General features: G+C 46.1%; 3 protein-coding genes across 23 annotated transcripts in view; 1 reads left to right on the plus strand and 2 right to left on the minus strand.

The window, feature by feature from the left end:
* Positions 1 to 11,128, minus strand: part of LOC134806957 (putative zinc finger protein 705EP) — a 109,071-nt gene extending 97,943 nt beyond the window's left edge. Inside the window, exon 1 of the mRNA XM_063784273.1 lies at positions 11,000 to 11,128. The gene's annotated coding sequence lies outside the window, so the exon portion shown is untranslated. The remainder of the gene's footprint in view (positions 1 to 10,999) is intronic.
* The window catches only part of XNDC1N (XRCC1 N-terminal domain containing 1, N-terminal like), a 58,071-nt gene extending 34,519 nt beyond the window's left edge, over positions 1 to 23,552 (minus strand). For 4 of the 20 annotated variants that reach the window (XR_010147094.1, XM_063782525.1, XM_063782516.1 and 1 more), the window contains exons 1-5: positions 23,237 to 23,396; positions 18,187 to 18,353; positions 13,803 to 13,944; positions 12,539 to 12,694; positions 11,000 to 11,178 (exon numbers count right to left, since the gene is read on the minus strand). Coding sequence is in view for 18 of the 20 variants with exons in the window: in XM_063782525.1 (XP_063638595.1) it covers positions 11,000 to 11,178; positions 12,539 to 12,694; positions 13,803 to 13,944; positions 18,187 to 18,231 (522 nt within the window). In the remaining 2 variants the exon portion in view is untranslated. 20 annotated transcript variants of the gene reach the window in all.
* Positions 23,553 to 23,850: 298 nt separating this feature from the next.
* Positions 23,851 to 25,822, plus strand: part of RNF121 (ring finger protein 121) — a 68,273-nt gene continuing 66,301 nt past the window's right edge. Inside the window, exon 1 of one of the 2 annotated variants that reach the window (XM_522099.6) lies at positions 23,851 to 23,997. In XM_522099.6, the coding sequence (XP_522099.2) occupies positions 23,935 to 23,997 (63 nt within the window). In that variant the 5' untranslated portion in view covers positions 23,851 to 23,934. The remainder of the gene's footprint in view (positions 23,998 to 25,822) is intronic. The other variant, XM_001174543.6, reaches the window with a different exon arrangement.

The following is a 25,822-nucleotide window of genomic DNA, read 5'->3' on the forward strand; positions in this document are numbered from 1 at the left end:
GGTGACATTGAAAGTAACATACCCCTAGGACATTACGAATAATATCACAGGGAGTACACCCCGTGTGACATTAGCAGTAACATCCCCCGAGGATATAACGAATAATATCAGGGGGCGCACATACATTGTGACCTTAGTGGTAACATCTCTTTAGGATATTACCAATAATATCACAGGGTGTCCACTGACCGTGATATTAGGAGTCCCATTTTCCTAGGATATTATGGATAATATCACAGGAGGTGTTCACACACAATGTGTACACCATGTGTGTACACTCAACGTGATATTTGAAGTCATATGTCCCTAGGATCTTACGAATATTATCAAAGGGTGTACACCCCATGTGACATTAAAAGTAACATCCCTTTTGGATATTCCGAATGCTATCACAGGGTGTGATATTAGGAGTGTGATATTAGGAGTAACCCCTTCCTAGGATATTACGAATAACATCACAGGGTGTACACCCCTGTTACTTTAAAAGTAACACCCCCCTAGAATATTACAATAATATAACAGGGTGTACAACCCCTGTGACATTACGGGTAACATCTCCCTAGGATATTTCGAATGATGTCACTGGGGGCACACCCTCTGTGATATTAGCAGCAACATCTTTCTAGGAGATTACGAATGATATCACAAGGTGTACACTCACTCTGATATTGGAAGGAATATCTCCCTAGAATATAAGCTATCACATCACGGAGTGTACACACATGGTGTACACCCACTGTGTTATTAGAAGCAATATCTCCCTATGATATTATGAAAAATATCACAGGGTGTACCCTCTGTGGGATATTAGAAGTAATGTTTACCATGGATATTACAAATAATATCACAGGATGTACACACATGGGGTACACCCACTGTGATATTAGGAGTTATATCTCCCTAAGATATTACAAATATTATCCCAGTGGGTGTAGCCCATGTGTGTACACCCACTGTGATCATTAAAGTAATATCTCTCTATCAGATTGCAAATAATATCAAAGGCTGTACACCCCCTGTGACATTAGGAGTAGCATCCTCCTACAATATTGGGAGCAATATCACACGGTGTACACCCCGGTAACGTTAGGGGTAACATCCCCCCACAATATTACTAATAATATCACAAGGTGTACACGCATTGTGACATTAGTAGTAGTATCCAGCTAGCATATTTTCAATAATATCACAGAAGGAACACACCTGTGACATTAAGAGTGACATCTCCCTGGAAGAGTAAGAATATTATCACAGGGTGTACACCCCCTGTGATACTAGGAGAATCATCTCATCAGAATATTATGAATAATGTCACAGGGTGTTATCTTCTGTGACATTAGGAGTATAGACCCCCGGGAAATTATGAATACTATCACAGGGTGTACACCCCTGTGACATTAGGAGTAGCATCCTTCTAGAATATCATGAATAATATCACAATGCCTACACCCCCTGTGTCATTAAGAGTACAATTGCACTAGGATATTATGAAATAGAACACAGGGAGTACACGCCGTGTGACATTAGAAGTCACATCCCCCGAGGATATAAGGAATAATATCAGAGAATGTACATGCATTGGGACATCGGTAGTCACATCTCTTTAGGATAATAAGAACAATATCAAAGGGTGTACACGCATTGTGAAATTAGTAGTGAACTCCCGCTGGGATATTACGAATTTTATGACAGGGTCTACACGCCCTGTGACCTTAGTGGTCACGTTTTCCTAGAATATGATGAAGAATATTAAAGGGTGTACAGGACCTGTGACTTAACGAGTAACATTTCTATAGAAGATTACACGTAATATCACTGTGTGTACACCCCGTGTGACGTTAGGAGTCACATCCCACAAAACTATAACGAAAAATTTCACAAGGTGTGCAACATCTGTGGCATTAAAAGAAACATTTCCCTAGAATATGACGATAATATCACAGAGTGTACACCCTCGGTGATATGAGGAGTGATATCTTATAAGGATAATAAGAGTAATTTGACAAGGTGTACAAACCCTGTGACATAAGGAGTGACATCCCTCCAGGATATTCCGAATCATACCAAAGGGAAACTACTCCGTGTGACAAAAAAATCAACCTCCCCTTAGGAGATTAAGAATAATGGCACAAGCAGTACACACATTGTGACATTATTATTAACGTTCCGCTAGGGTATTGCGAATAATATCAGAGTGTGTAGAGACTTCTGACATCAGGATTCACATTTCGCCGCATTATCACGAATAATATCACAGGGTGTATACCCCCTGGGACTCAAACAGTGACACATTCCTAGAATATGGAAAATAATGTCCCAGGGTGTTAACCAAGTGTAGCAGTAGAGAAAACATAATACGAGAAACGGAGTAATATCACCCCCTCTCCCCCACTGGATATTACGAGCCCCATCGCAGGGGGGCGAGGCGCCCCCCGCGATGCGGGGAGTAAGAGCCAGCCCCTCTTGCCCCTCTGGCTCTTAGGATCCGCGGTGGACTCACAGCCTGTTTATCATATTGTGAGTAATATCATCTCCCCTTCTGGAGATTTTGAACTGTTTCACAGACCGCTGTACACCCTGGGTGTACAGAGGTTGTACACCCGTCTGTATTGGGAGTAATATCCTCTTCCTCTCTGAATATTACGAACGGTATCACAGGGGTATTTCTACTCCCTGGGATACCGGGTGTCAGGTCCTCTTCTCCCACGTTGCAACTAGAAACTATATCAGTTGGGGACGTGTCCACTTTCTGTGATATTGAAAGTAATATTATCCTCTTCCCTCCAAGATCATGGGAACGATATCCTTGGGGGTGTCCACTTTCTGCCATATATGTAGTCATATCACCCCCTCCGCCTTGGAATATTTTTATGGACCATCTCACACGGGGGTGTACACTTCCTGTGATGTTGGGAGTAATAGCATTCTCTTCTTCCGTGAATATTAGGAGCAAAATCACGGGTGGATGCACACTCAGTGCTATATTGTGAGTAACGTCATACTCCAACCACTGGAGATTTTATTCGGATCAATATAACTGGCTGGTTGTACACCTACTGCGATATAGATTGTAATATCATGCTCTCTCCCTCCCTGGACATTACGAGAAATATAACAGGTGGGTGTACACCCACTGAGGTATTAGGGAGTAATATTGGTATGAATTATTCCTCATTTATTATTAACATGAATATGAATGACCGATATTAATATTAATATAAAGAATTGCTAATAAAAAGTTTTCAGATTATTAATATTAATTATTAGGAGCTAATATGACTGTTTTCTAATGATAAGATCAATATCAGGCATCATTAATCATTAATATTAATCATGTATTGTTATCATTAGTATAAGTATTTAATATTAATTATCATTATTGGTATTGATTTTAAAAATTATATTATGGGTTATTAAAATTGATAAGTATTAGCGCCAATTAATAATTGAGATTATTAATTGCGGTAAGTCGCATTGCGCCATTCCACTCCTCCCTTGACAGCTCATTTACAACTCAAAACGGGGACACAAATGCCCCTGAGAGAGCAGCGGTATACTGGGTTAGATGAGGATGGTCACATGGTGGAGAGGCATGTTTTTGGGTACCAGCCCTTCACCTGCGTCGACCTTCTCAACTGGAAAAACAATACAACGCCCTATACCGAAAAGCCACAAGCCCTAATTGATTTGCTCGAAGCTGTTATCCAGACCCACAACCCCACCTGTGCTGATTGGCACCAGTTGCTCATGTTCCTCTTTAACAGCGAAGAAAGGCAGAGAGTCCTCAAGCAGCAACTAAGTGGCTAGAGGAACATGCACCAGCTGATTATCAAAACGCCCAAGAGTATGGAAGGACCCAGTTGCCAGGAACTGACCCTCAGTTGGACCCACATGAAAGAGAGGATATGCAAAGGCTAAAGCAAGACAGGGAAGCTCTCCTGGAAGGATTAATGAGGGGAGCTCAGGAAGCCACAAACATTAACAAGCTCTCTGAGGTCAATCAGGGAAAAGAAGAAAGTCCAGCACAATTCTACCAGAGACTGTGTGAGGCCTATCGTATGTACACTCCCTGTGATCCCGATAGCCCTGAAAATCAGCGCATGATTCACATGGCTTTAGTCCGTCAAAGCGCAGAAGACATGAGAAGAAAACTGCAGAAACAGGCTGGGCTTGCAGGGATGAATCCACCACAATTACTAGAAATAGTTAGCCAGGTGTTTGTAAACAGGGATGCAGTAAGCCGTAAGGAAAATGGCAAAGAGAATGGAAGTCAGGCCCGGCGACACGCCGAACTGTTTGTCAGCTGCAGCAATCAGAGGGGCCCCCCCAAAGAGGCAAGGGAAGGGGGGCCCTGGGAAAGAAACTCAGCTTGGCTGTCGGAGTTTGCAGCGTAACCAGTGTGCTTATTGTAAAGAAATAGGACAGTGGAAGAACAAATGCCCTCAGCTCAAAAGAAAACAAGGTGACTCAGAGCAGGAGGCCCCGGACAAGGAGGAAAGGGCCCTGCTCAACCGGGCAGAAGGGTTCTTGGACTGAGGGAGACCCGGCTCAAGCATTCCCAAAGAGCCTCTGGTCAGAATGATAGTCGGGGGTGGAGACATTGACTTTCTTGTAGATAGCGGTGCTGAACATTCGCTAGTAACTGCCCTTGTCGCCCCCTTATCCAAACAGACTATTGACGTCATCGGAGCCACGGGGGTTTCAGCAAAGCTAGCTTTCTGCTTGTCTCGGACTTGTACTGTAGGAGGACATAAAGTCATTCATCAGTTTTGGTACATGCCTGACTGTCCCTTGATCTTTTTAGGAAGGGACTTGCTCAGCAAGCTGAGAGCCACTATCTCTTTGACAGAGCACGGCTCTTTGCTGGTAAAGTTACCGGGAATGGGAGTCATTATGACCCTTACGGTTCTCCGAGAGGAGGAATGGAGACTTTTCTTAACTGAGCCGGGCCAAGAGAGAAGACCAGCTCTGACTAAGCGGTGGCCAAGAGTATGGGCAGAAGACAACTCTCCGGGATTGGCCAGTTAAGACGGGCCCAGCCGGTGAGGCAAAAACAGGAGCCAGTCCCCAGAGAAGCCCTTCAAGGTATCCAGGTCCATCTCAAGCACCTAAGAACTTTTGGAATGATTGTTCCTTGTCAGTCTCCATGGAACACTCCCCTCCTGCCTGTTCCCAAGCCACGGACCAAGGACTACCGGCTGGTTCAGGATTTGCGCTTGCTTCATCAAGCTACACTGACTTTACATCCAACAGTAAATAACCCGACCACATTGTTGGGGTTGCTGCCAGCTGAGGACAGCTGGTTCACCTGCTTGGACCTGAAAGACGCTTTCTTTCCTATCAGATTAGCCCCTGAGATGCAGAAGCTGTTTGCCTTTCAGTGGGAAGATCCAGAGTCAGGTGTCACTACTTAGTACACTTGGACCGGGTTTCCCCAAGGGTTCAAGAACTCCCCCACCATCTTCGGGGAGGCGTGGGCTCAAGACCTCCAGAAGTTTCCCAGGAGAGACCTAGGCTGCGTGTTGCTCCAGTAGGTTGAGGACCTTCTGCTGGGACACCCCACGGCATTCGGGTGTGCCAAGGGAACAGATGCCCTACACCAGCACGTGGAGGACTGTGGGTAGAAGGTGTCCAAGAAGAAAGCTCAGATCTGCCGACAGCAGGTACATTACCTGGGATTTACTATCCGACAGGGGTCGGAACACAGCCCGGGATCAGAACGAAAGCAGGTCATTTGCCATCTAGCGGAGCCTAAGAGCAGAAGGCAGGGGAGAATTCTTAGGAGCTGTGGGGTTTTGTAGACTGTGGATCCCAAACTTTGCAGTATTAGCCAAGCCTTTCTATGAGGTCACCAAGGGGACGGGGACTGGGAACCTTTGGAATGCGGATCCCAACAACAGCAAGTCTTTCATGAGTTAAAGGAAAAACTTCTGGCATCCCCAGCCCTGGGGCTACCTGATCTGACAAAGCCTTTTCCATTGTATGCATGAGAGAGAGAAAAGATGGCAGCTGGACTTTGAACCCAAACTGTGGGGACCAGGCCGAGGCCGGTGGCCTACATCTCTCAACAACTAGACGGGGTTTCTAAAGTATGGCCCCTCTGTTGGAGGGCCTTGGCAGCAACTGCCCTGCGAGTACAGGAAGCAAATAAGCTGACTCTTGGGCAAAACCTGAACATAAAGGCCTCCTGTGCCGTGGTGACTTTAATGAATACTAAAGGACATCATTGGCTAACGAATGCCACACTCACCAAGTACCAGACTTTGCTCTGTGAAAATCCCCGTATAACCATCGAAGTTTGTAACAGCCTACACTCCGCCACCTTGCTCCCAGTATCAGAGCCCTGTCGAGCCTGATTGTGTAGAAGTGTTGGACTCAATTCACTCTAGCAGACCTGACCTCCGGGACCAGCCTTGGCCATCAGGAGACTGGGAACTATATGTGGATGGGAGCAGCTTCTTCAACCCCCAAGGAGAGAGAGGTGCAGGGTATGCAGTGATAACCCTGGACACTGTTGTTGAAGCCAGATCGTTGCCCCAGGCCACTTCAGCCCAGAAAGCTGAACTCATTGCTTTCATTGGGGCCTTAGAACTCAGCGAGAGTGAGACTGTCAACATTTACACTGATTCTCGGTACGTCTTTTCAACCCTTCAAGTGCGTGGAGTGTGATAGAAAAGGGCCTATTGAACTCTGGGGGAAAAGGCACAAAATATCAGCAGGAAATCTTGCAATGATTATAAACAGTATGGAAACCCCACAAGGTGGCAGTTATGCATTGCAGGGGACACCAGCGAGCTTCCATCTTGCTGGGTTTGGGGAATTCCTGTGCTGAGTCAGAGGCTCCAAAAGCAGCATCTGCCCCCTTCTGGGCATCAGTGCTCCCTCAAGCACCTGATCTTGGACCTGCTTCTAAAGAAGAAAAGGACTTTCTCCAGGTAGAGGGAAGGACAAGTGATGGAGGAGGATGGATTCGGTTAGCAGATGGGAGAGTAACTGTGCCACAGCTGCTAGGAACTGCAGTTGTACTGGCTGTGCAAGAAACCACCCATCGAGGTCAGGAGTCACTGGAAAAGTTGTTAGGCTGGTATTTCTACATCTTGCCTTTGTCAGCCCTTGCCAAAATGGTGAGGCAGCGGTGTGTTACCTGCCGACAGCATGATGCGAGGCAAGGTCCAGCCGTTCCGCCCGGCATATGAGCTTATGGAGCAGCCCCCTTTGAAGGTCTCCAAGTGGACTTCACAGAGATGCCAAAGTGTGGAGGTAAAAAGTATGTACTAGTTCTTGGGCGTACCTACTCTGGGTGGGTGGAGATCTGGGTCTTCCACCCCAAACCTGGATGTTAGCAACGAGATCGCAGAAGGGGTGTACACACCCTGCGACATTGGAAGTAATATGATCCTCTCCCCACCTGGATACTGGGAAAGATACCACAGCGCGGGTATACGTTTCCTACGTTGTTGCGAGTAATATCATTCTTTTCCTTTCTGGATATTAGGGAGAATATCACAGGGGTACTGTACAATTACTTTGACATTGGGAGTAACATCATCCTCTATTTTCCTGGATATTGGGCACAAAAACACAAAAGGGTGAACAACCCCTGCGATATTTGGAGTAATATTATCCTCTCCCCTCACGATTACTAAGAACAATATCGTAGGGGTGGGGGATGTGCACCCCCTTTCATGTTTATCATCCTCTTTCCCCCTGGATATTAGGAACAATATCAGGAAGGGATGTACAGACCCTGCGACCTTTGCTGTCATATAATTGTCTCTCCCCTAGATATTAGGAGAAAATGTCACTGGGGATGTGAACAGCCCTGCGATATTGAGAGTAGTATCATCCTCTCCCCCTTCCATATTGGGAACATCACCACAAGTGGGGTGTACTGCCTCTGTGATATTGGGAGTGAAATTTTCCTCTCTTCCCCTGCACATTAGGAAGGGTATCAGAGGGGGAGGGTGTACATTCCCTGCGATATTCAACGTAACCTTATCCTCTCCCTCCCAGGGTATTCAGAACAATATTACAGGAGGGGTGCACACCCTCTGCGATATTGAGAGTCATATCATCCTCTTTCGCTCTGGATATTAGGAACAATATCACAGGGTTTTGTACCCCCCCTGTGATATTGGGAGTCATATCATCCTCTCTCCCTGTGGATATTAGGAAGAGTATCACAGGGCTGTGGAAACCCCCTGCGGTCCTGGGAGTAATATCAGCCTCTCTCCCTCTGAAAATAGGAAGATTTTCACAGGGGTGTGTTCACCCCCTGCGATATTGGGAGTAAGATCATCCTCTCCACCCAGGAAAAGACTAACAAGGTCACGGGGGGTGACCTTGTTAATCCCAGCACTTTGGAAGGCCGAGGCTAGCGGATCACAAGGTCACAAGATCGAGACCAGCCTGGCCAATATGTTGAAACCCCATCTCTACTACTAATACAAAAATTAGCCAGGTGTGGTGGTGTGCGCCTATAGTCCCAGCTACTCAGGAGGCTGAGGCAGGAGAATTGCTTGAACCTGGGAGGCGGAGGTTATGGTCAGCCAAGATCGTGCCACTGCACTCCAGCCTGGGTGACAGAGCAAGACTCTGTCTCAAAAGATTAAAAAAAAAAAAAAAAGAAAAAAGAAAGAAGATGCCATCTAGGACTTTCATAGCTAGAGAAGAGAAGTCAACGCCTGGCTTCAAAGGACAAGCTAACTCTCTCGTTAGGGCTAATGCAGCTGGTGACTTTAAGTTGAAGCCAATGCTCATTTACTATTTAAAAAATCCTAGGGCCCTTGAGAATTATGCTGAATCTACTCTGCCTGTGCTCTATAAATGGAACAGCAAAGCCTAGATGACAGCACATCAGTTTACAGCATGGTTTCCTGAATATTTTAAACCCACAGTTGAAACCTAATACTCAGAAAGAAAGATTCCTTTTCAAAACATTTATGCTCACTGGTAATGCACCTAAGCCAAGAGGTCTGATGTAGATGTACAAGGAGCTTAATGTTGTTTTCATGCCTACGAACGTAACATCCATTTTTCAGCCCACGGATCAAGGAGTAATTCAACTTTCAAGCATTGCTATTTAAGAAATAAATTCTGTAAGGCTATATCTGCCATATAGATAGCGATTCCTCTGATGGATCTAGGAAAGTAAATTAAAACCTTCTGGAAATAATTTACCATCTTGGATGCCATTAAGAATACTGGTGATTCATGGGAGGAGGTCACAGCATCAACATTAACGTGAATTTGGAAGAAGTTAATTCCAACCCTCCTAGTGGGCTTTCAAGACTTCAGTGGAGGAAATTAACTGCAGATGTGACAGAAATAGTATGAGAACTTGGCCAGGCATGGTGGCTCATGCCTGTAATCCCAGAAGTTTGGATGGCTGAGGCGGGTGGATCACTTGAGGCCAGGAGTTTGAGACCAGCCTGGTCAACATGGTAAAACCCCATCTCTACTAAAATACAAAAAATTAGCCAGGTGTGGTGCTGCGTGTCTGTAATCCCAGCTACTCGGGAGGCTGAGGTGAGAGAATTGCTTGAACCCGGGAGGCAGAGGTTGCAGTGAGCCGAGATCATGCCATTGCACTCCAGTCCTAGGTGACAGAGAGAGACTTTGTCTCAGGAAAAAAAAAAAAAAAAGAAATAGTAAGAGAACTAGAAATAGAAATGGAACATGAGGATGTGACAGAATTACTGCAATCTCAAGATAAAACCTGAACAGACGAGGAGTTGCTTCTTATAGATGAGCAAAGTGGTTTCTTGAGATGAAATCTACTCCTGGTGAAGATGCTGCGAACATTATTGAAATGATAAAGATTTAGACTATGACATAAACTTAGTTGATAAAGCAGTGGCTGGGTTTGGGAGAATTGACTCAAATTTTGAAAGAAGTTGTACTGTGGTTAAAATGCTATCAAACAGCATCACATGCTACAGAGAACTCTTTCATGAAAGGAAGAGTAGATTGATGTGGCAAACTTAATTGTCTTATTTTACAAAATTGCCGCAGCCAGCCCAACCTTCAGCAATAACCACTCTGATCTGTCAGCAGCTGTCAACACTGAGGCAAGATTCTCCACTAGCAAAAAGATTACGACTCGCTGGCCGGGCACGGTGGCTCACACCTGTAATCCCAGCACTTTGGGAGGCCGAGAGGGGAGGATCACGAGGTCAGGAGATTGAGACCACCGTGGCTAACACGGTGAAACCCTGTCTCTACTAAAAATACAAAAAATTAGCCAGGCGTGGTGGCAGGCACCTGTAGTCCCAGCTATTCGGGAGGCTGAGGCAGGAGAATGGTGAGAACCTGGGAGGTGGAGCTTGCAGTGAGCCGAGATCGCCCCACTGCACTCCAGCCTGGGCAACAGTGCGAGACTCTGTCCCAAAAAAAAAAAGAAAAAAAAAGATTATGACTCACTGAAGGTTCAGATAATTGTTGGCTTATATACACTGAAAAACCAAAAAATGTGTGTGACTTGCTTTATTGTCATGATCTGGAACCAAACCTGGAACATCTCCAAGGTATGCCTGTATACATGTGTTGTACAGGGAGAAAAGCAGGGGAACAAATGAAACTGTAGAGCACACATGTAAAGATATAACTTTGTAAGGGAATAATGACAGAGAAACTACACGAGACTTTGGGACTTACAGTGAGTGCTCAAAGGAAAAGTCTGATAAAAGCTACAGTCACCCAATAACTTAGAAATAAAGTATGAATTTAAGTTTGGATCCAAGAATAATTTATGGCTAAAGAGCAAATAGTCCAAAAGCTTTGTGTATACTGTATCCAAGGCTCACTCACTTGCATATTCCACGTGTGAGACAGGGGAGGAGAGGAGTTCACGCCTACCTGTAAGAAAGGGTATCAAGCCCGTTGATACTTGTATTTGTGTGTGTGTGTGTGTCTATGTCTCAAACAAGCATCAGTTTCTTAAACAGAAACCTGAAAAGGAAGGGAAAACATTAAATCCTCACTCCATCATCATACATACCTTGTTCAGCACAGAGCTCACAAGGGCTGACGGACCCACCACAGAGTCATCTAAGGAGTCCAGAGAAGAACGCACCCGTAGAAAGGCCAGGCCAAAGGACTGATGACGCGTGAAGGGTTGGGAGCAGGTCAGGCGAAGTCGATCCCATAACTCTCCTGAGGCTGGAGCCAGGAAATCAACTCAAGGAAAAAAGAGAAACAAAATCAGGGGGGAATGGAAATGCATAAATGGGAGAGACAGAGGAAGAAAAGGTCAATACTAAGGAAGAGAACTATAGAGAGTAACCTCCAACAAAAGAAGGAGGTCTTCAGTAAATGTCCCCTTAGGCTTGGGTGTTCAGGGTATGGTAATGCCAAGCAGGCCAGTCAGGGCCTTCTCATATTCAGTCTCTTGCCTTCTCATCACTCCTCTGTCACAGTTCCACACTATTCTCAGCATGAATTCTATACCTCTCCAGGGACCTCATCAATATCTCATTTTAAGAAGAAGTTACCTGCAGAGTAAGGACCCAGTGGATTACCTGAGATATATATTGGCCCTTCCTGGATCATAAGACCTCAACCTCCCTCACACCACCACGTGCTCTACATGCTCACGGTATCACATTCCGATATCACCAACCCTCCACATCTTTAGTTCCTAACACTGTCCAGTCAGTACCTCACTTTCTCCAAATCATATGCCCCTCCAATGTCACTCTTCCTTTACAACATTACAAATACTTCCAACTTAAAACAGACAAATCCTTATGAGACTGTACATCCCTAGAGGCTAGGAATCAGATCTTATGTTTTTCTGTAGTGCCTAGTGAACAGAGATTTGTATAAATTCAGTAAACATTATATGCTACACAACTATAACCACTATATAGCCTTCCATGACTTACATAAACATCTATCCTACATCCACACTTATACCCACAAAAACATATTATTATTATTACTATTATTTGAGACAGAGTTTCACTCTTGTCACCCAGGCTGGAGTGCAATGGCCCAATCTTGGCTCACTGTAACCTCTGCCTCCCAGGTTCAAGCAATTCTGCTGCCCCAGCCTCCCCAGTAGCTGGGATTAAAGGCGCTCACCACCGTGCCTGGCTAATTTTTGTATTTTTAGTAGAGATGGGATTTCACCATGTTGGCCAGGCTGGTCTCGAACTCCTGACCTCAGATGATCCACTTGTCCCAGTCTCCCAAAGTGCTGGGATTACAGGCATGAGCCACCACGCCTGGCCACAAAAATATATTAATCAATAAGTGTGTGTGTTCTATATATTGGGCCCTACCGAACCACAAGTTATGTATAAATATAAATAGTTCATAAATCTCCATCTCCCCAGCTAGCATGCATCCTCACCACACAAATCTCGCACACAAGCACACCATTCCTTAACCACCCTTTGCCCCCAACAGATATAATTAAACCCCTGCACAGGCTCCCTCCCACAGTCTACACCTAATAGCACTCACAGTCCTCTTTAGTACTGCATCTGTTTCTCATAAAGACCACCCCCATCTTTTCTGCTTTTGCCCTCTTTACCATCTTTAAACATGCGGACCCCGGAGCGGTTCTTCCCCTGCTTTGAATCAGTTAGAGACATTAGCGTGGTTGCAGGGAGCAGGGTTATGAAAGGTCTGTCCAGGGGCCAGGAAGAACGGCCCACATCAATTTGCAGGAACGCACAGCCACAGTTACCTGGGGACAAAAGGTTGAGAGAAGGATAAGAGGAATGAGATGACTGAAGACAAAGGAATACGGTGGAAGGAGGACACTCCTCTACTTTACAGCTAGCTGAAAGCCAGAAAGGTTCAGCGATATGTGGAGTCCCACAGGGAGCCAGTAACTGGAGTGGAATGAGACTCCAGTCCACCAAATACCAATGGCACACGTTCACCATGTTCCTCCCAGCCAGAAACCTTCCCCTGATTAAAGAGACTTGTTGCTTCTCTGTCCTCTGGCCCCGGGGGAGAGCGCTAAATTCTGTCTCTCTTAATTCCTTGCTAGGGAGCCTGACATCTCTCTGTCCCGACAAAACTGAGACCAGTGGACTGGACAGTTCTAGATTCCAGAGAATTCTAAGGTCAATCTTCTCAATCCATAAACTCCTATTCAGCCTTCTTGGATTATCCTCGCACAGTTCATCTCTCCAGCATCCTCCTGACACAGATATTTACAGGTGTATGCAGGTTCTATATGTTGGGATTTATTTTTATTTTTTGTGAGACAGGGTCTCACTGTTGCCCAGGCTGGAGTGCAGTGGCATTATCACAGCTCACTGCAGCCTTGACCTCCTGGGCTCAGGTGATCCTCCCACCTCAGCCTCTCATGTAACTGGGACTACAGGTGTGCGCCACCACACCTGGCTAATTTTTGTATTTTTGGTAGAGACAGGATTTTGCCATGTTGCCCAGGCTGATCTCACACGCCTGGGCTCAAGGGATCCTCCTGCCTTGGCCTCCCAAAGTGTTGGGATTACAGGCATGAGCCATTGTGCCTGGCCGGGATTTATAATTACGTCAGTGTCCTAAGGTTTTACCCAGGCCACTAAGATCAAAGAATGGTAGTTATGTTGCATAATTTGAGGAGCGCCATTCACATTGTATTCTATGTGAATAGAGCCCTTGGAGTTCTCCACACAGATCTGCTCCAAGGGCAAGGGCCACATTTCCCTTTGACACCCAGGTAAAACTTATTCCATAAAGGCTGCTCAGCCAGAATGAACTGAGACATGTTAGTGGAGTAGTTAGAAGGGACTGTCATTCCTGTGTTCTTCCTCAAGGTTCCTAGGCCACAGAGAACTCACCCACATCAATGTAGCCAATGGGCACTGCCCTCTCCAGCTGTAGTTCTACTTTCAATTGCCCACTCTTGTCCTGAGGGCAGCTGAGCCAAGGTTTCCTTGGACTATCTGGGTTTAGCAAGTTCTCTACAGGATACTTGGGATCCTAAGTAAGAGAGGAGGAGAAAATCAGGAATCTCACTGAGCCCAAGGGAAAAAGGATGCCCACGAATGAGGGATCGCTAAAACCCCAAACCTTCCCAGTCATCCTAACATGATAGAAAAGGCACCAGATGGGAGGCCATAGGAATACTGTTATCATGTGCCAAGTGGTTTACAGATACCATTTTTCTCTATCCCATTTACCAGATGACCTCCTTTAATCTTCATAACAATTCTTAGGTGGTTACTATTATTACTTCCAAGTTAACAGATCAATACTGAAGCTGAGAGGTTCAGAAACTTACTGAAGGCCATAGGCTAAATAACCAAGCAAAGCAGAATTTCCAGGTTTCGGAAAGCAGAGCTCTTTTTTTTTTTTTGAGACAGAGTCTTGCTCTGTCGCCCAGGCTGGAGTGCAGTGGCACAATCTCGGCTCACTGCAACCTCCGCCTCCCGAATTTAAGCAATTCTCTGCCTCAGCCTCCTGAGTAGCTGGGATTACAGGTGCCCACCACCATGCCCAGCTAATTTTTTTGTATTTTTAGTAGAGACAGGGTTTCCCCATTTTGGCCAGGTTGGTTTTTTTTTTTTTTTTTTTTTTTTTTTGAGACAGAGTCTCACTCCGTAGCCCAGGCTAGAATGCAGTGATGCTAGCTTGGCACACTGCAAGCTCCGCCTCCCGGGTTCACACCATTCTCCTGCCTCAGCCTCCCGAGTAGCTGGGACTACAGGCACCCACCACCATGCCCGGCTAATTTTTTGTATTTTTAGTAGAGACGGGGTTTCACCGTGTTAGCCAGGATGGTCTCGAACTCCTGACCTCGTGATCCGCCCGCCTCGGCCTCCCAAAGTGCTGGGATTACAGGCGTGAGCCACCGCGCCCAGCCAAAAGCAGGGCTCTTTTTTTTTTTTTTTTTTTTTTTGAGACAGAGTCTCACTCTGTCTCTGTCGCCCAGGCTGGAGTGCAGTGGTGCAATCTCGGCTCACCGAAAGCTCCGCCTCCCGGGTTCATGCCATTCTCCTGCCTCAGCCTCCCGAATAGCTGGGACTACAGGCGGCCGCTACCACGCCCAGCTAATTTTTTTTGTATTTTTAGTAGAGACGGGGTTTCACGTGTTAGCCAGGATGGTCTGGATCTCCTGACCTCGTGATCCGCCCGCCTCAGCCTCCCAAAGAGCTGGGATTACAGGCGTGAGCCACCGTGCCCGGCCCAAAAGCAGAGCTCTTAACCACCATGATACGCTATTTCATTTATAAGATTTTTTTTTAATTTTTTTTTTGAGATGGAGTTTGCTCTTGTTGCCTAGGCTGGAGTGCAATGGTGTGATCTATGCTCACTGCAACCTCCGCCTCCCGGGTTCAAGCAATTCTCCTGCTTCAGCTTCCGGAGTAGCTAGAATTACAGGCATGCACCACCACGCCTGGCTAATTTTGTATTTTTAGTAGAAACGGTTTCTCCATGTTGGTCAGGCTGGTCTTGAACTCCTGACCTCAGATGATCTGCCCACCTCAGCCTCCCAAAGTGCTGGGATTACAGGCGTGAGCCACCGTGCCCGGCCAAGATGTTTTCAAGGACATTTATTTATCTTTATAGTTATTCTGTGGGATAAGAAAGTCAAAGATTTTTATTCTAAGTTTATAACTGATGCTTAGATATAAAGTGATATTTATACTCAATATCAACAATAGTGATATTGAGTATAAATTCTGAGTTCTAACCTAAAGTCAGATATTTTTTGGTTGAGCGATCTTGGGTAAACTACTTTCTCTCTCTGGGTCAAAACTTCTTTCCTTCTGTAATCTCAGCTACTTGGGGGGCCAAGGCAGGAGAATCGCTTGAACCTGGGAGGCGGAGGTTGCGGTTAGCCGAGACTGCACCACTGTACTCCAGCCTGGGAGACAGAGTGAGACCCTATCTCAATAAGTAAATAAATAAGTAAATAAATTTCTTCTTCTTTTTTTTTTTAGAGACAGGGTCTTGCCCAGGGTGGAGTGTAGGGATACAATCATGGCTCGCTGCAGCCTCAAATCCCTGGGAGGATCACTTGAGTGATCCCCCTGCCTCTGCCTCCTGAGTAGCTGGGACTACAGGTGTGTGCCACTGCACCTAGTTAATTTGTATTTTTAATGGAGACAGGGTCTTGCTCATTACCTAGGGTACAGTGCAGTCGCATAATCGCAGCTCACTGTAGCCTTAATTTCCCAGGCTCAGGATCCTCCCACCTCAGTCTCCTGAGGAGCTGGGACTACAGGTGCGTGCCACCACACCCAACTAACTTTTGTAGAGATGGGGCTTGACCATGTTTCCCAGGCTGGTCTTCAACTCCTGGGCTCAAGCAATCTGCCCGCCTCAGCCTCCCAAAGTGTTGGGATTACAGGTGTAAGCCACCGCACCTGGCTAATTTTAAAATTTTCTGTAGAGATGGGATCTTGCTATATTGCTCAGGTTGGTCTCCAACCCTAGCCTCAAGCTATCCTCCCACCTCAACCTCCCAAAGTGTTGGGATTACAGGTATGAGCCCTGTAATCTAAATGTCTTCATCCATAAGTAAAAGAGAGAGACCAGACTCATGGTTTTCAACCTTTTTTGTTTTAGCAATAAAACCCTTTTAACTGAAATCTTACACTGAGGGGGGTGTGTGTGTGTGCATGCGTGCATATTTTTTTGATAAAAAGGAGAGCTCTGGTTAAAGCACAAGTAGGGAGGACATACTTGTCCCCCTCTCCCTTTCAACTTATAGAAGTGGATCTCTAAAGAGTACAGTGGAAAACACGAAGTTTGAAACTAGCTAATGTTCTCTAGCATTTTATAAGGCTAATAGTCTATGAAGCAGTTGGGCATGGTGGCTCACACCTGTAAATCTCAGCACTCTGGGAGACCAAGGCAGGCGGATCATGAGGTCAGGACTTTGAGACCAGCCTGGCCAACATAATGAAACCCCATCTCTACTAAAAATACAAAAATTAGCTGGGCATGGTGGTATGTGCCTGTAATCCCAGCTACTCAGGAGGCTGAGGCAGGAGAAACACTTGAACTCAGGAGGCAGAGGTTGTGGTGAGCCGAGATCACACCACTGCACTCCAGCCTGGGCAACAGAGCGAGACTCCGTCTAAAAAAAGTAAAAAGTCTATGAAGCAAATTGTTTAGCCTGACCATGCAGGTAAGGAGGGTAAGTATAATATTTTTTCTTAGAATAGGGGTTAATATATTAGTTCCTAAAGATCCTCTAAGGGTTTTTTTGTTTGTTTGTTTGTTTTGATACAAGGTCTTGCTCTGTCGCCCAGGCTGGAGTGCAGTGGCACAATCATGGCTCACTGTTAGCTTCAACCTCCTGGGCTCAAGCAATTCTCCCATCATGGCTTCCTGAGTAGCTGGGACCACAGGCACATGCTATCACACAGGGCTGATTTTTCATTTTTTGTAGAAATGGGATCTCCCTGTGTTGCTCAGGCTGGTCTTGAACTCCTGGGCTCAAGAGATCCTCCTGCCTTGGGCTCCCAAAGTGCTGGAATTACAGGCATGAGTCCCATGCCTGGTCTAAGGATCTCCTTGAAATGTGTGGGGATGTTTTTGACTGTCACAATGACTAAGAAGCCTGGGGGCCAGGGATGCTAAGTATCTCATCATGCAAATAATATTGCTACAAAATACAGACTTATGGCACCAAATGCCAATGGCACCCCTTGAGAAAGACCAGGATAACAGAAGGGAAAGAGGTGGAGTAGGAGTAAATAGAGCAGTGACAGGAGAGGAAAGGGTGGGAAGTCCCTAAGAATCACCACATCAGATCAGGCCTGGTCTCAGGGCCTAGGATCTAGCTCTAATTGGGATATTGTAGAACTTTTAGGAAGGAGGCTGAGATCACACTTGATGGTGGTGGTAACCTCACAGGTCTGGGATTACCTCAAGTGTCCTACCCTGTTCTAAATGATAGAATGATCAAACTCCCCTTCTGAGGATCCTGGTGCAGTTTCTGGGCTTACAGCTTTGCCAGTGCCCTTCAAACTGGGCGGAATCCTGAGGGTGCTGCTTTCTGTACTTTCAACTTCTGAGAAGACTTCTTTTGCGCTTCCTGCACTTCTGTGGGAACAACCTGAGGGCAAGAGCTGTTTCTTCTCTTAGACTCTGAACTCACAATGTCTCTTCTATTAGATTGGGAGTTTCCTGAAAGTGGAGCCAAGACTCCTATTTTTTTCACTCCTTTCAGTTATTAAGAAAACAAATCATGCCTGCTGATTAATATACCTGAGAAGAAAATGATACCACATGGCTGATCTTCACAGGAGCCATGGTGGGCCCAGCAGCTGTTTCAAGTACAAGACAAAAATGCTTCCTCCCAAGATTTCTTCTGTCACTACTTTGGCACTGACTATGTGTTAGCTTCCAGAAAAGCAAGAATCCTCACATTACTCCTGAAAAAGAGAACAGAAGAAAAACAAACTAGCCATGGCTGTGGTAACAGGAGTTACTTGCAGCAGTCAGTTCATTTCTGTTTTTTTTTTTTTTTTTTTTTTTTTTTTTGAGACAGAGTCTTGCTCTGTCACCCAGACTGGAGTGCAGTGGCGCGATCTTGGCTTACTGCAAGCTCCTCCTCCCGGGTTCACGCCATTCTCCTGCTTCAGCCTCCCGAGTAGCAGGGACTACAGGTGCCCGCCACCACGCCTGGCTAATTTTTTGTATTTTAAGTAGAGATGGAGTTTCACCGTGTTAGCCAGGATGGTCTCAATCTCCTGACCTCATGATCCACCCGCCTCGGCCTCCCAAAGTGTTGGGATTACAGGCGTGAGCCACTGTGCCTGGCCGAGTCAGTCCATTTCTGATGACAAACATGGGCCTGGTGGGAGTGGTGGCAGGGAGTAGGTTTGGATCAGCTGATGAGGCTCCAACAAACACAAAATTACTCGAATGAAACCACAAGGCAGCACAGCAGCAAGTACAAAATAATATATTAAGATGTTAATGTTGGATTTATATATAGGTGAGTTCTCAAGGGCATGAATTGTGCCTTAAATTGTACACCTTTATATCACTAGAGCCTAGTACATAGTAAGGATAGGCAACAAATGTTTGACTAAATGTATGACACAACTTTTTTTCTTCTCTTAAAATTAATCTTCCTACATTTAGCTTTTCTTGAAGTTATTCCTCTACTAGACATCATCAATGACTTGCTGATTTATTGCAAAACCCTTGCTAAGCTGGGTGTGGTGGCGTGTGCCTGTGGTCCTAGCTACTCAGGTGACTAAGGCAGGAAGATCACTTGAGCCCAGGAGTTGGAGGCTGCAGTGAGCCATGACGATGCCACTGCATTCCAGCCTGGGTGACAGAGTGAGACCCTAACTCTAAAAAAAAAAGTTCTGGACCGGGCGCGGTGGCTTATGCCTGTAATCCCAGCAGTTTGGGAGGCCAAGGTGGGCGGATCACGAGGTCAGGAGATTGAGACCATCCTGGCTAACATGGTGAAACCCTGTCTCTATTAAAATACAAAATATAAGCCTGGCGTGGTGGTGGGCGCCTGTAGTCCCAGCTACTCGGGAGGCTGAGGCAGGAGAATGGCGTGAACCCGGGAGGTGGAGCTTGCAGTGAGCAGAGATCGTGCCACTGCCACTGCACTCTAGCCTGGGCTACAGAGCGAGACTCCGTCTCAGAAAAAAAACAAAAAAAAAAGTTCACATGGGTATTTGTACTTCGTGTTTTGCCAAACATTTTATGTAAAATTTTAAATATATGCAAAAACACACATATTAGTATAATGAACTTATGCATCCATCACCTTACTTCAACAATTCCTTGCTGAGAGGAGTTTTTAAAGTTGTCTGAGTGTCTTTAGGTGGAATCTCTTCAAATATTTATCCCTGTCCATTTTATTCATGTTTACTACCCATCTGGCTCCTGAAAATATGAGTCCGTGACTCTTGATATACTCCTGGCCATAATGGTCTTTTTCTTACCCTCCCCACCAAAACTTTTTTTCCCTTTTCTCCACGATTTTGCTCATGCCATTGCCTCTGCTTGGAATGTTCTTTCTCTTTCCCATTTACCAAATCTAATGCATCTTTGGTGCTCAAATGTCACCTCTCCTCTGCTTAAACAGCTCAAGGTGACAGCTCCAACCTGTCAATTCTCACTTAGCCTTTAACAGAGTGCCTCATATTACAATTATATGGGTATATGTCTTCTTTGTCCCTTGACAAATTGTAAGCTCTCGGGGGACAGGTTTCACGTCTGAATCATTTCCGTGTACCCAATGTAAAAGGGAGAATATAGTTCCTGATTTGCAAATGTCTGTTGAACGAATGACCATAAAAATTGTGCTCCAAAGGCTCACAGTCATAAAGCATTCAAAATGGGGTAGATTGCAGCAATAGCAGTAACAAACTCTTAGTGAATGCCATCTAAACATCAAGCAGTCCTCACAGGCCACAGCCCGTATGCGGCTAAGGCTTCAAAGACAGAAGAATGAAGGATGAGTCCTGAGTCTCCTCTCTAGGGCTCAGATTAATTAAAGCTCACTATTCCCACTACGGGTACTCACTGGGCACACAAAAATCTTTCCTCTTCTGCTAGATTTTGGAGATATAAAAATAATAAAAATAAGCAAGACATAGTCTCTGAGCCAGGCGCAGTGGCTCACGCCTGTAATCCCAGCACTTTGGGAGGCTGAGGTGGGCGGATCACGAGGTCAGGAGTACAAAAAATTAGCCGGACGTGGTGGCGGGGGCCTGTAGTCCCAACTACTCGGGAGGCTGAGGCAGGAGAATGGCGTGAACCTGGGAGGCGGAGCTTGTAATGAGCCGAGATCGTGCCACTGCACTCTAGCCTGGGCAACAGAGCAAGACTCCGTCTCAAAAAAAATTAAAAAATAAAAAAAAGACATAGTCTCTGTTTTGAAGAAACTCACAGCATATTTTTGTGATTTGATGCGAAAAGCCCATCTCTCATCATCAATGAACACTCGGGCCAGGCATGGTGGCTCAGGCCTATAATCCCAGCACACTGGGAGGCCAAGGAGGGTGGATATCTTCAGCCCAGGAGTTCAAGATCAGCCTGGGCAACATGGCGAAATCCCATCTCTGAAAAAAAAAAAAAAAATTAGCCAAATGTGGTGGCGTGTGCCTGGAGTCCAAGCTACTCAGGAGGCTGAGGCAGGAGGATTGCTTGAGCTTGGGAGGCAGAGGTTGCAGTGAGCTGAGATTGCACCATCACACTCCAGCCTGGGAGACAGTGAAACCCTGTCTCAAAAATAAATAAATACATAAATAAATAAACACTCTTGGTTTGGCAATCCTGACAATCAAACTGCTTGTAGTTCTCACAAGATTAAGTTCTTTGAGAACTCCTTCCCTTACAAAAACTGTTGCTGCCATTTTTTGGTAATTACTTGTTTACCCTGTATGCCTTCTCACTAAGTAGCAAGCTCTTTGAGGATGTGGATTTTTGTCATGTTCATGATCTCCCACACTTCAGAGAAGCATCATGATTCTGTCAGAAACAATAAAGTAATAAATGATGTTCAGGAAATTGGTTGACAATGTGAAGAAAAATAAAAGCAGATCCCTACCTCACAACGTGTCTAAAAAATTATACCTAGGCTGGGCGTGGTGGCTCACACCTGTAATCCCAGCATTTTGGGAGGTTGAGGTGGGTGGATCACTTGAGGTCAGGAGTTTGAGACCAGCCTGGCCAACATGGTGAAACCCTGTGTCTACTCAAAATACAAAAATTAGCTGGGTATGGTGGCACATGCCTGTAATCCCAGCTACTGAGGAGGCTGAGGCAGGAGAATCACTTGAACCCGGGAGGCAAAGGTTGCAGTGAGCCAAGATCACCCCTCTGTACTCCAGCCTGGGTGACAAAGTGAGATTCTGTCTCAAAAAATGAAATAAAATAAAATAAAATAAAGACAAATAATTATACCTAAAAGGCTGGGTACAGTGGCTCATGCCTGTAATCTCAACACTTTGGGAGGCGGAGGCTCAGGAGGATTGCTTGAACCCAGGAGTTCAAGACCAGCAACATAGTGGGACCCCATCTCCACAAAATATTTTTTAAAATTAGCCAGGTGTGGTGGCACATGCCTATAGTCCCAGGTACTCACAAGGCTGAGGTGGGAGAATTGCTTGAGCCTGGGAGATGAGACTACAGTGAGCAGTTATCACGCCACTGCACTCCAGCCTGGGCGACAGAGCCGGACCCTGTATCACTCAGGCTGGGCACAGTGGTTCACACCTGTAATCCCAGCACTTTGGGAGGCCGAGGCGGGTGGATCACTTGAGGTCAGGAGTTCGAGACCATGGCCATGACCCCATCTCTACTAAAAATATGAAATTTCCTCAGGCGTGGTGGCGCATACGTAGTCCCAGCTATTTGGGAGGCTGAGACATGAGAATCGTTTGAACCCAGTAGGCGGAGGCTGCAGTGAGCCCAGATTGAACCAGTGCATTCCAGCCTTGGTAACACAGCGAGACACCGTTTCAAAGAAAAAAAAAAAAGCACTCAGATTAAAAAACAAAATGAAACACAATACAATACTATATAGTCATGGCTACATATAATTATTAAAAATGGACTGGGAGAACACAAGCTAATTCTAATTCATAATAGTTGCTTCTGGAGAGGATGAGAGGGTAATAGGCTTGAGAGTAGAAAAAACAGGTAAGTTTAACTTTCATTGTATTATCTAGCTTTTAAAAAATAAGCAAATAAATCATAATGCCAGTAGTCAATTTAGGGTGATGGGTGTACAGTATTTACAATATTCTCCGTATTAAGTGTCACAAAATAAAAATGATTATTTTTAAGTAAATGGGATGCCTGTGGATGATGTAGATAATTCCCTGTAATTTTCTGTTGGTCCCAATGTAAAGCTGACTTTTCTAGACGTTCTGTGGGCTCACAGGTCATCCTAGTTCCATTCACCAGACAGAGCTGGGGCTACAGGCTTGCAAGGTATCGAGTTCACCGGCTGCTGAAAAATCAGTTATGAAGGTATACGTAGGGGTGGGACAGTGAATGGTGTATCAAAAGGAGAGTAAGGCAGAAGCTAGGGCCGCAGGATGTGGGTTAGAAAAGTGTGCCGAGGTGTGTGAACTGGCATGACAGCCTAAGTAAGACGCGGAATGTGGGTGCCCTGGAGGTCCCGCAAGGCTCTTCGGCTCTCAGTTTCGGGAGCTCAAGCCGCACCGCTGCTTTCACAGCTCATCGGGAACAGGCTGCTCAGTTCATTTCCTTGATGGCCACCCCTCCTCCCTCTCGGCCACTCCCCTCCCCATCAACAAATCCCAACGCCCCTCACCCGGGACCGTGGACCTCGAGGAGCCACCGTTGCCTCGGATCTCGGACCACCAAACCTATTCTCCCGCCAATTCGGCCTTCTGACCTTCGCCTTCTGACCCCGAGAGCTACTCTTCCGTCTTCCGTAACACAGGAATGCGTTCTGGGGCTTCAAGAAGCTGCTGTTTTTGAAAATGAGTCCTACCGAGGCAAGATGGCAGGTGCTGCAGCCAGGAAAATACATTTGCGTGTGTTTTAATGTTTATTTTCACTCACTACAACTCTTTCGTGGAGTGAGCGGAAATTTTAACTTCCGGGTCAGCCTCAGTGCAGCTTGGGAAACGTAGTTCCTAGTCCCCACGTCTCGCTCCTTGGAGCCCAGACTGAGGGAGCGTCGCGAAAGTTGCCCGTTTTGGAACGCTCCCATTTGGCTCTCCAAAGGGAAGAATTGGTTAAATAGTTGCACTGAAAATAATGCGATTCAAATTTCTCATTTTCCAAGAACGCTGCCTTGCTGAAGCTTGCAAGGGCACGGTACTCCTCTCTCCTTGACCCTGAAACGTGCAGCAAGTAGATAACCTCCTGATCCCTGACAGTCTCCGCCTGTGTTGATGCCCCGCCCCCTCTGCTGGAGTCCGAGCCGCCGATTGGCTAGGAGCACTTGAGCGGCGGAAGCAGCTGGCTCGCGCGGGGACTGCGGTGAGGGGGCGAGCCGTGAAGATGGCGGCAGTGGTGGAGGTGGAGGTTGGAGGTGGTGCTGCTGGGGAACGGGAGCTGGATGAGGTAAGCGGAGTTGAGAGACGAGGAGAGACTCACCCTGAGACTGAGAGGAGGGGCAGTGAGGTATCGGGAGGTGGGGGTCTTAGGAGAGAAGGGAAAGATCCTGAGAGGGAAGGAGCTGACTAGGGGGCGGGTGCGTGGAGAGCGAAGTCAGAGGCACTCCTGACTTGGGGACTCCGAGGCGGCCTTGGGAGTAGAAGACTTGCATTAGCCTCAAGGGTGAAGATGGAGGACAGAGAGAGAGGTCGGAGGGGTGGGGGTGTTAAGATTTTGTGATTACTAGCTGGGTGTCTTAGGGTAGGACCGAAGGGCTAAGAGGTAGTTTGAGTTGGAGGGACGTGAATTTCTTCAGGGGAAGGCTGGGCTTCCACTGTGGGAGAGGACTCTGTCTAAGCCTAGGGTGGGGGTTGGGGACACAGACCGGGAAAGAGTGCTAATCCACTAGTAGTATAGCTTTGAGTTATCTTAAAGTTGGAACTGTTTTATTTATCGTTACATTCTAAGACTTTGTATCTAATGCATGCTCAGTAAAGTTTTGGCCAACGAATGAAGGAACAAGTGGATGAATAAATGATTGTATGCCGGAATTCATGCATTTATTCACTTAATAAACATTATGACTTTTGCTCCGGGTTCTGGGCCAGGTGCTAGGGAGACAAGGGGCCCCTCCGTTGAAGAGCCCACAGTCTAGTGGTGGGAGACAGACAAGAAGACTAGTCATTGCATTAGAGATATAATGGTGGCACTGAGAAGTGTGCAACATTTCAGCTTGGGATAGGGAAGGCTTCCCGGAGTTGCTGAGTTTTAAACGATAAATAAGTGTCTCTCTCTTCTTCTGAACTTATGAGTTCCTTGAAGGTGAGCTCCTTGAGATTGTATGTTCCCTTTACCTATCTAATAGGCATTTAAAGACTGGGGTATTAAATTACCAGTGGTCCTTGAATCACTAGGAGGAAGGAGATGTTGAGTGTGAAAGGAATGAAGGGACAGGGCAGAGAAGCAGAGACAGAGGTGAAAAGATTCTGAAGCCATGGAGACATTGATAGCTAGTGGTGTTTGTGATCTTGCACACGCAAGCATATGGACAAAGACATCACAGGAATAGGAGGAAGGGGATTGGTTGTCAGAGATAGAACCAGTGAGATCTCTGAGGGGTCAGAATCTTAGAGGCCCCTTGCTGTGTGCTGGGTGTGGGAAGAGTGGGGAGGATTGGGGATGATTGAAGATGAGGTTCAGAGAAAGGGAGAAGTGGACTTGGGAAGCAGTAAGACTGTTGCCTGGTAGTGGGATGAGTTGGAGGAGTTGGATTACCTGATTGGGATCATTAAGGTGGGAGGAAGGGACTGAGAAATTGACAGGTGATCACAGCAGGGGGATTTTTAAAGAAGTGTTGTAGTCTTCTACCTCCCAATCACTAGAGACTACAGGTGTTTGGATACCAGTTGGTTGGTTAGGTGGAGTGGTTGTGGAAATGACCTCCAAGACCCCTTCTAGCTTTTACATTTCTGTGATTACAGTTGGCTGTGGTTCAATGAGATATATTTGAAGACACTTTGGAAAGGGTAAATACTGTATTGAAGTTCTTATTTAAGGTTTGTTAGTCATGGGCTCTCCCTTGAGACAATTACGTATATCTCAAAGCTGTAGTTACATATGTCAGGGTTCATTGAGATAAACAGCAGAAGTTTTGGCAGAGGAGAAAATAACATTTTCTTTTTTTATTTGAGATGGAGTTTCGCTCTTATTGCCCAGGCTGGAGTGCAGTATTGCAATCTCAGCTCACCACAACCTCTGCCTTCTGGGTTCAAACAATTCTCCTGCCACAGCC

The sequence above is a fragment of the Pan troglodytes genome, chromosome 9 (genome assembly GCF_028858775.2).
Source record: "Pan troglodytes isolate AG18354 chromosome 9, NHGRI_mPanTro3-v2.0_pri, whole genome shotgun sequence".
Taxonomy (NCBI): domain Eukaryota; kingdom Metazoa; phylum Chordata; class Mammalia; order Primates; family Hominidae; genus Pan; species Pan troglodytes.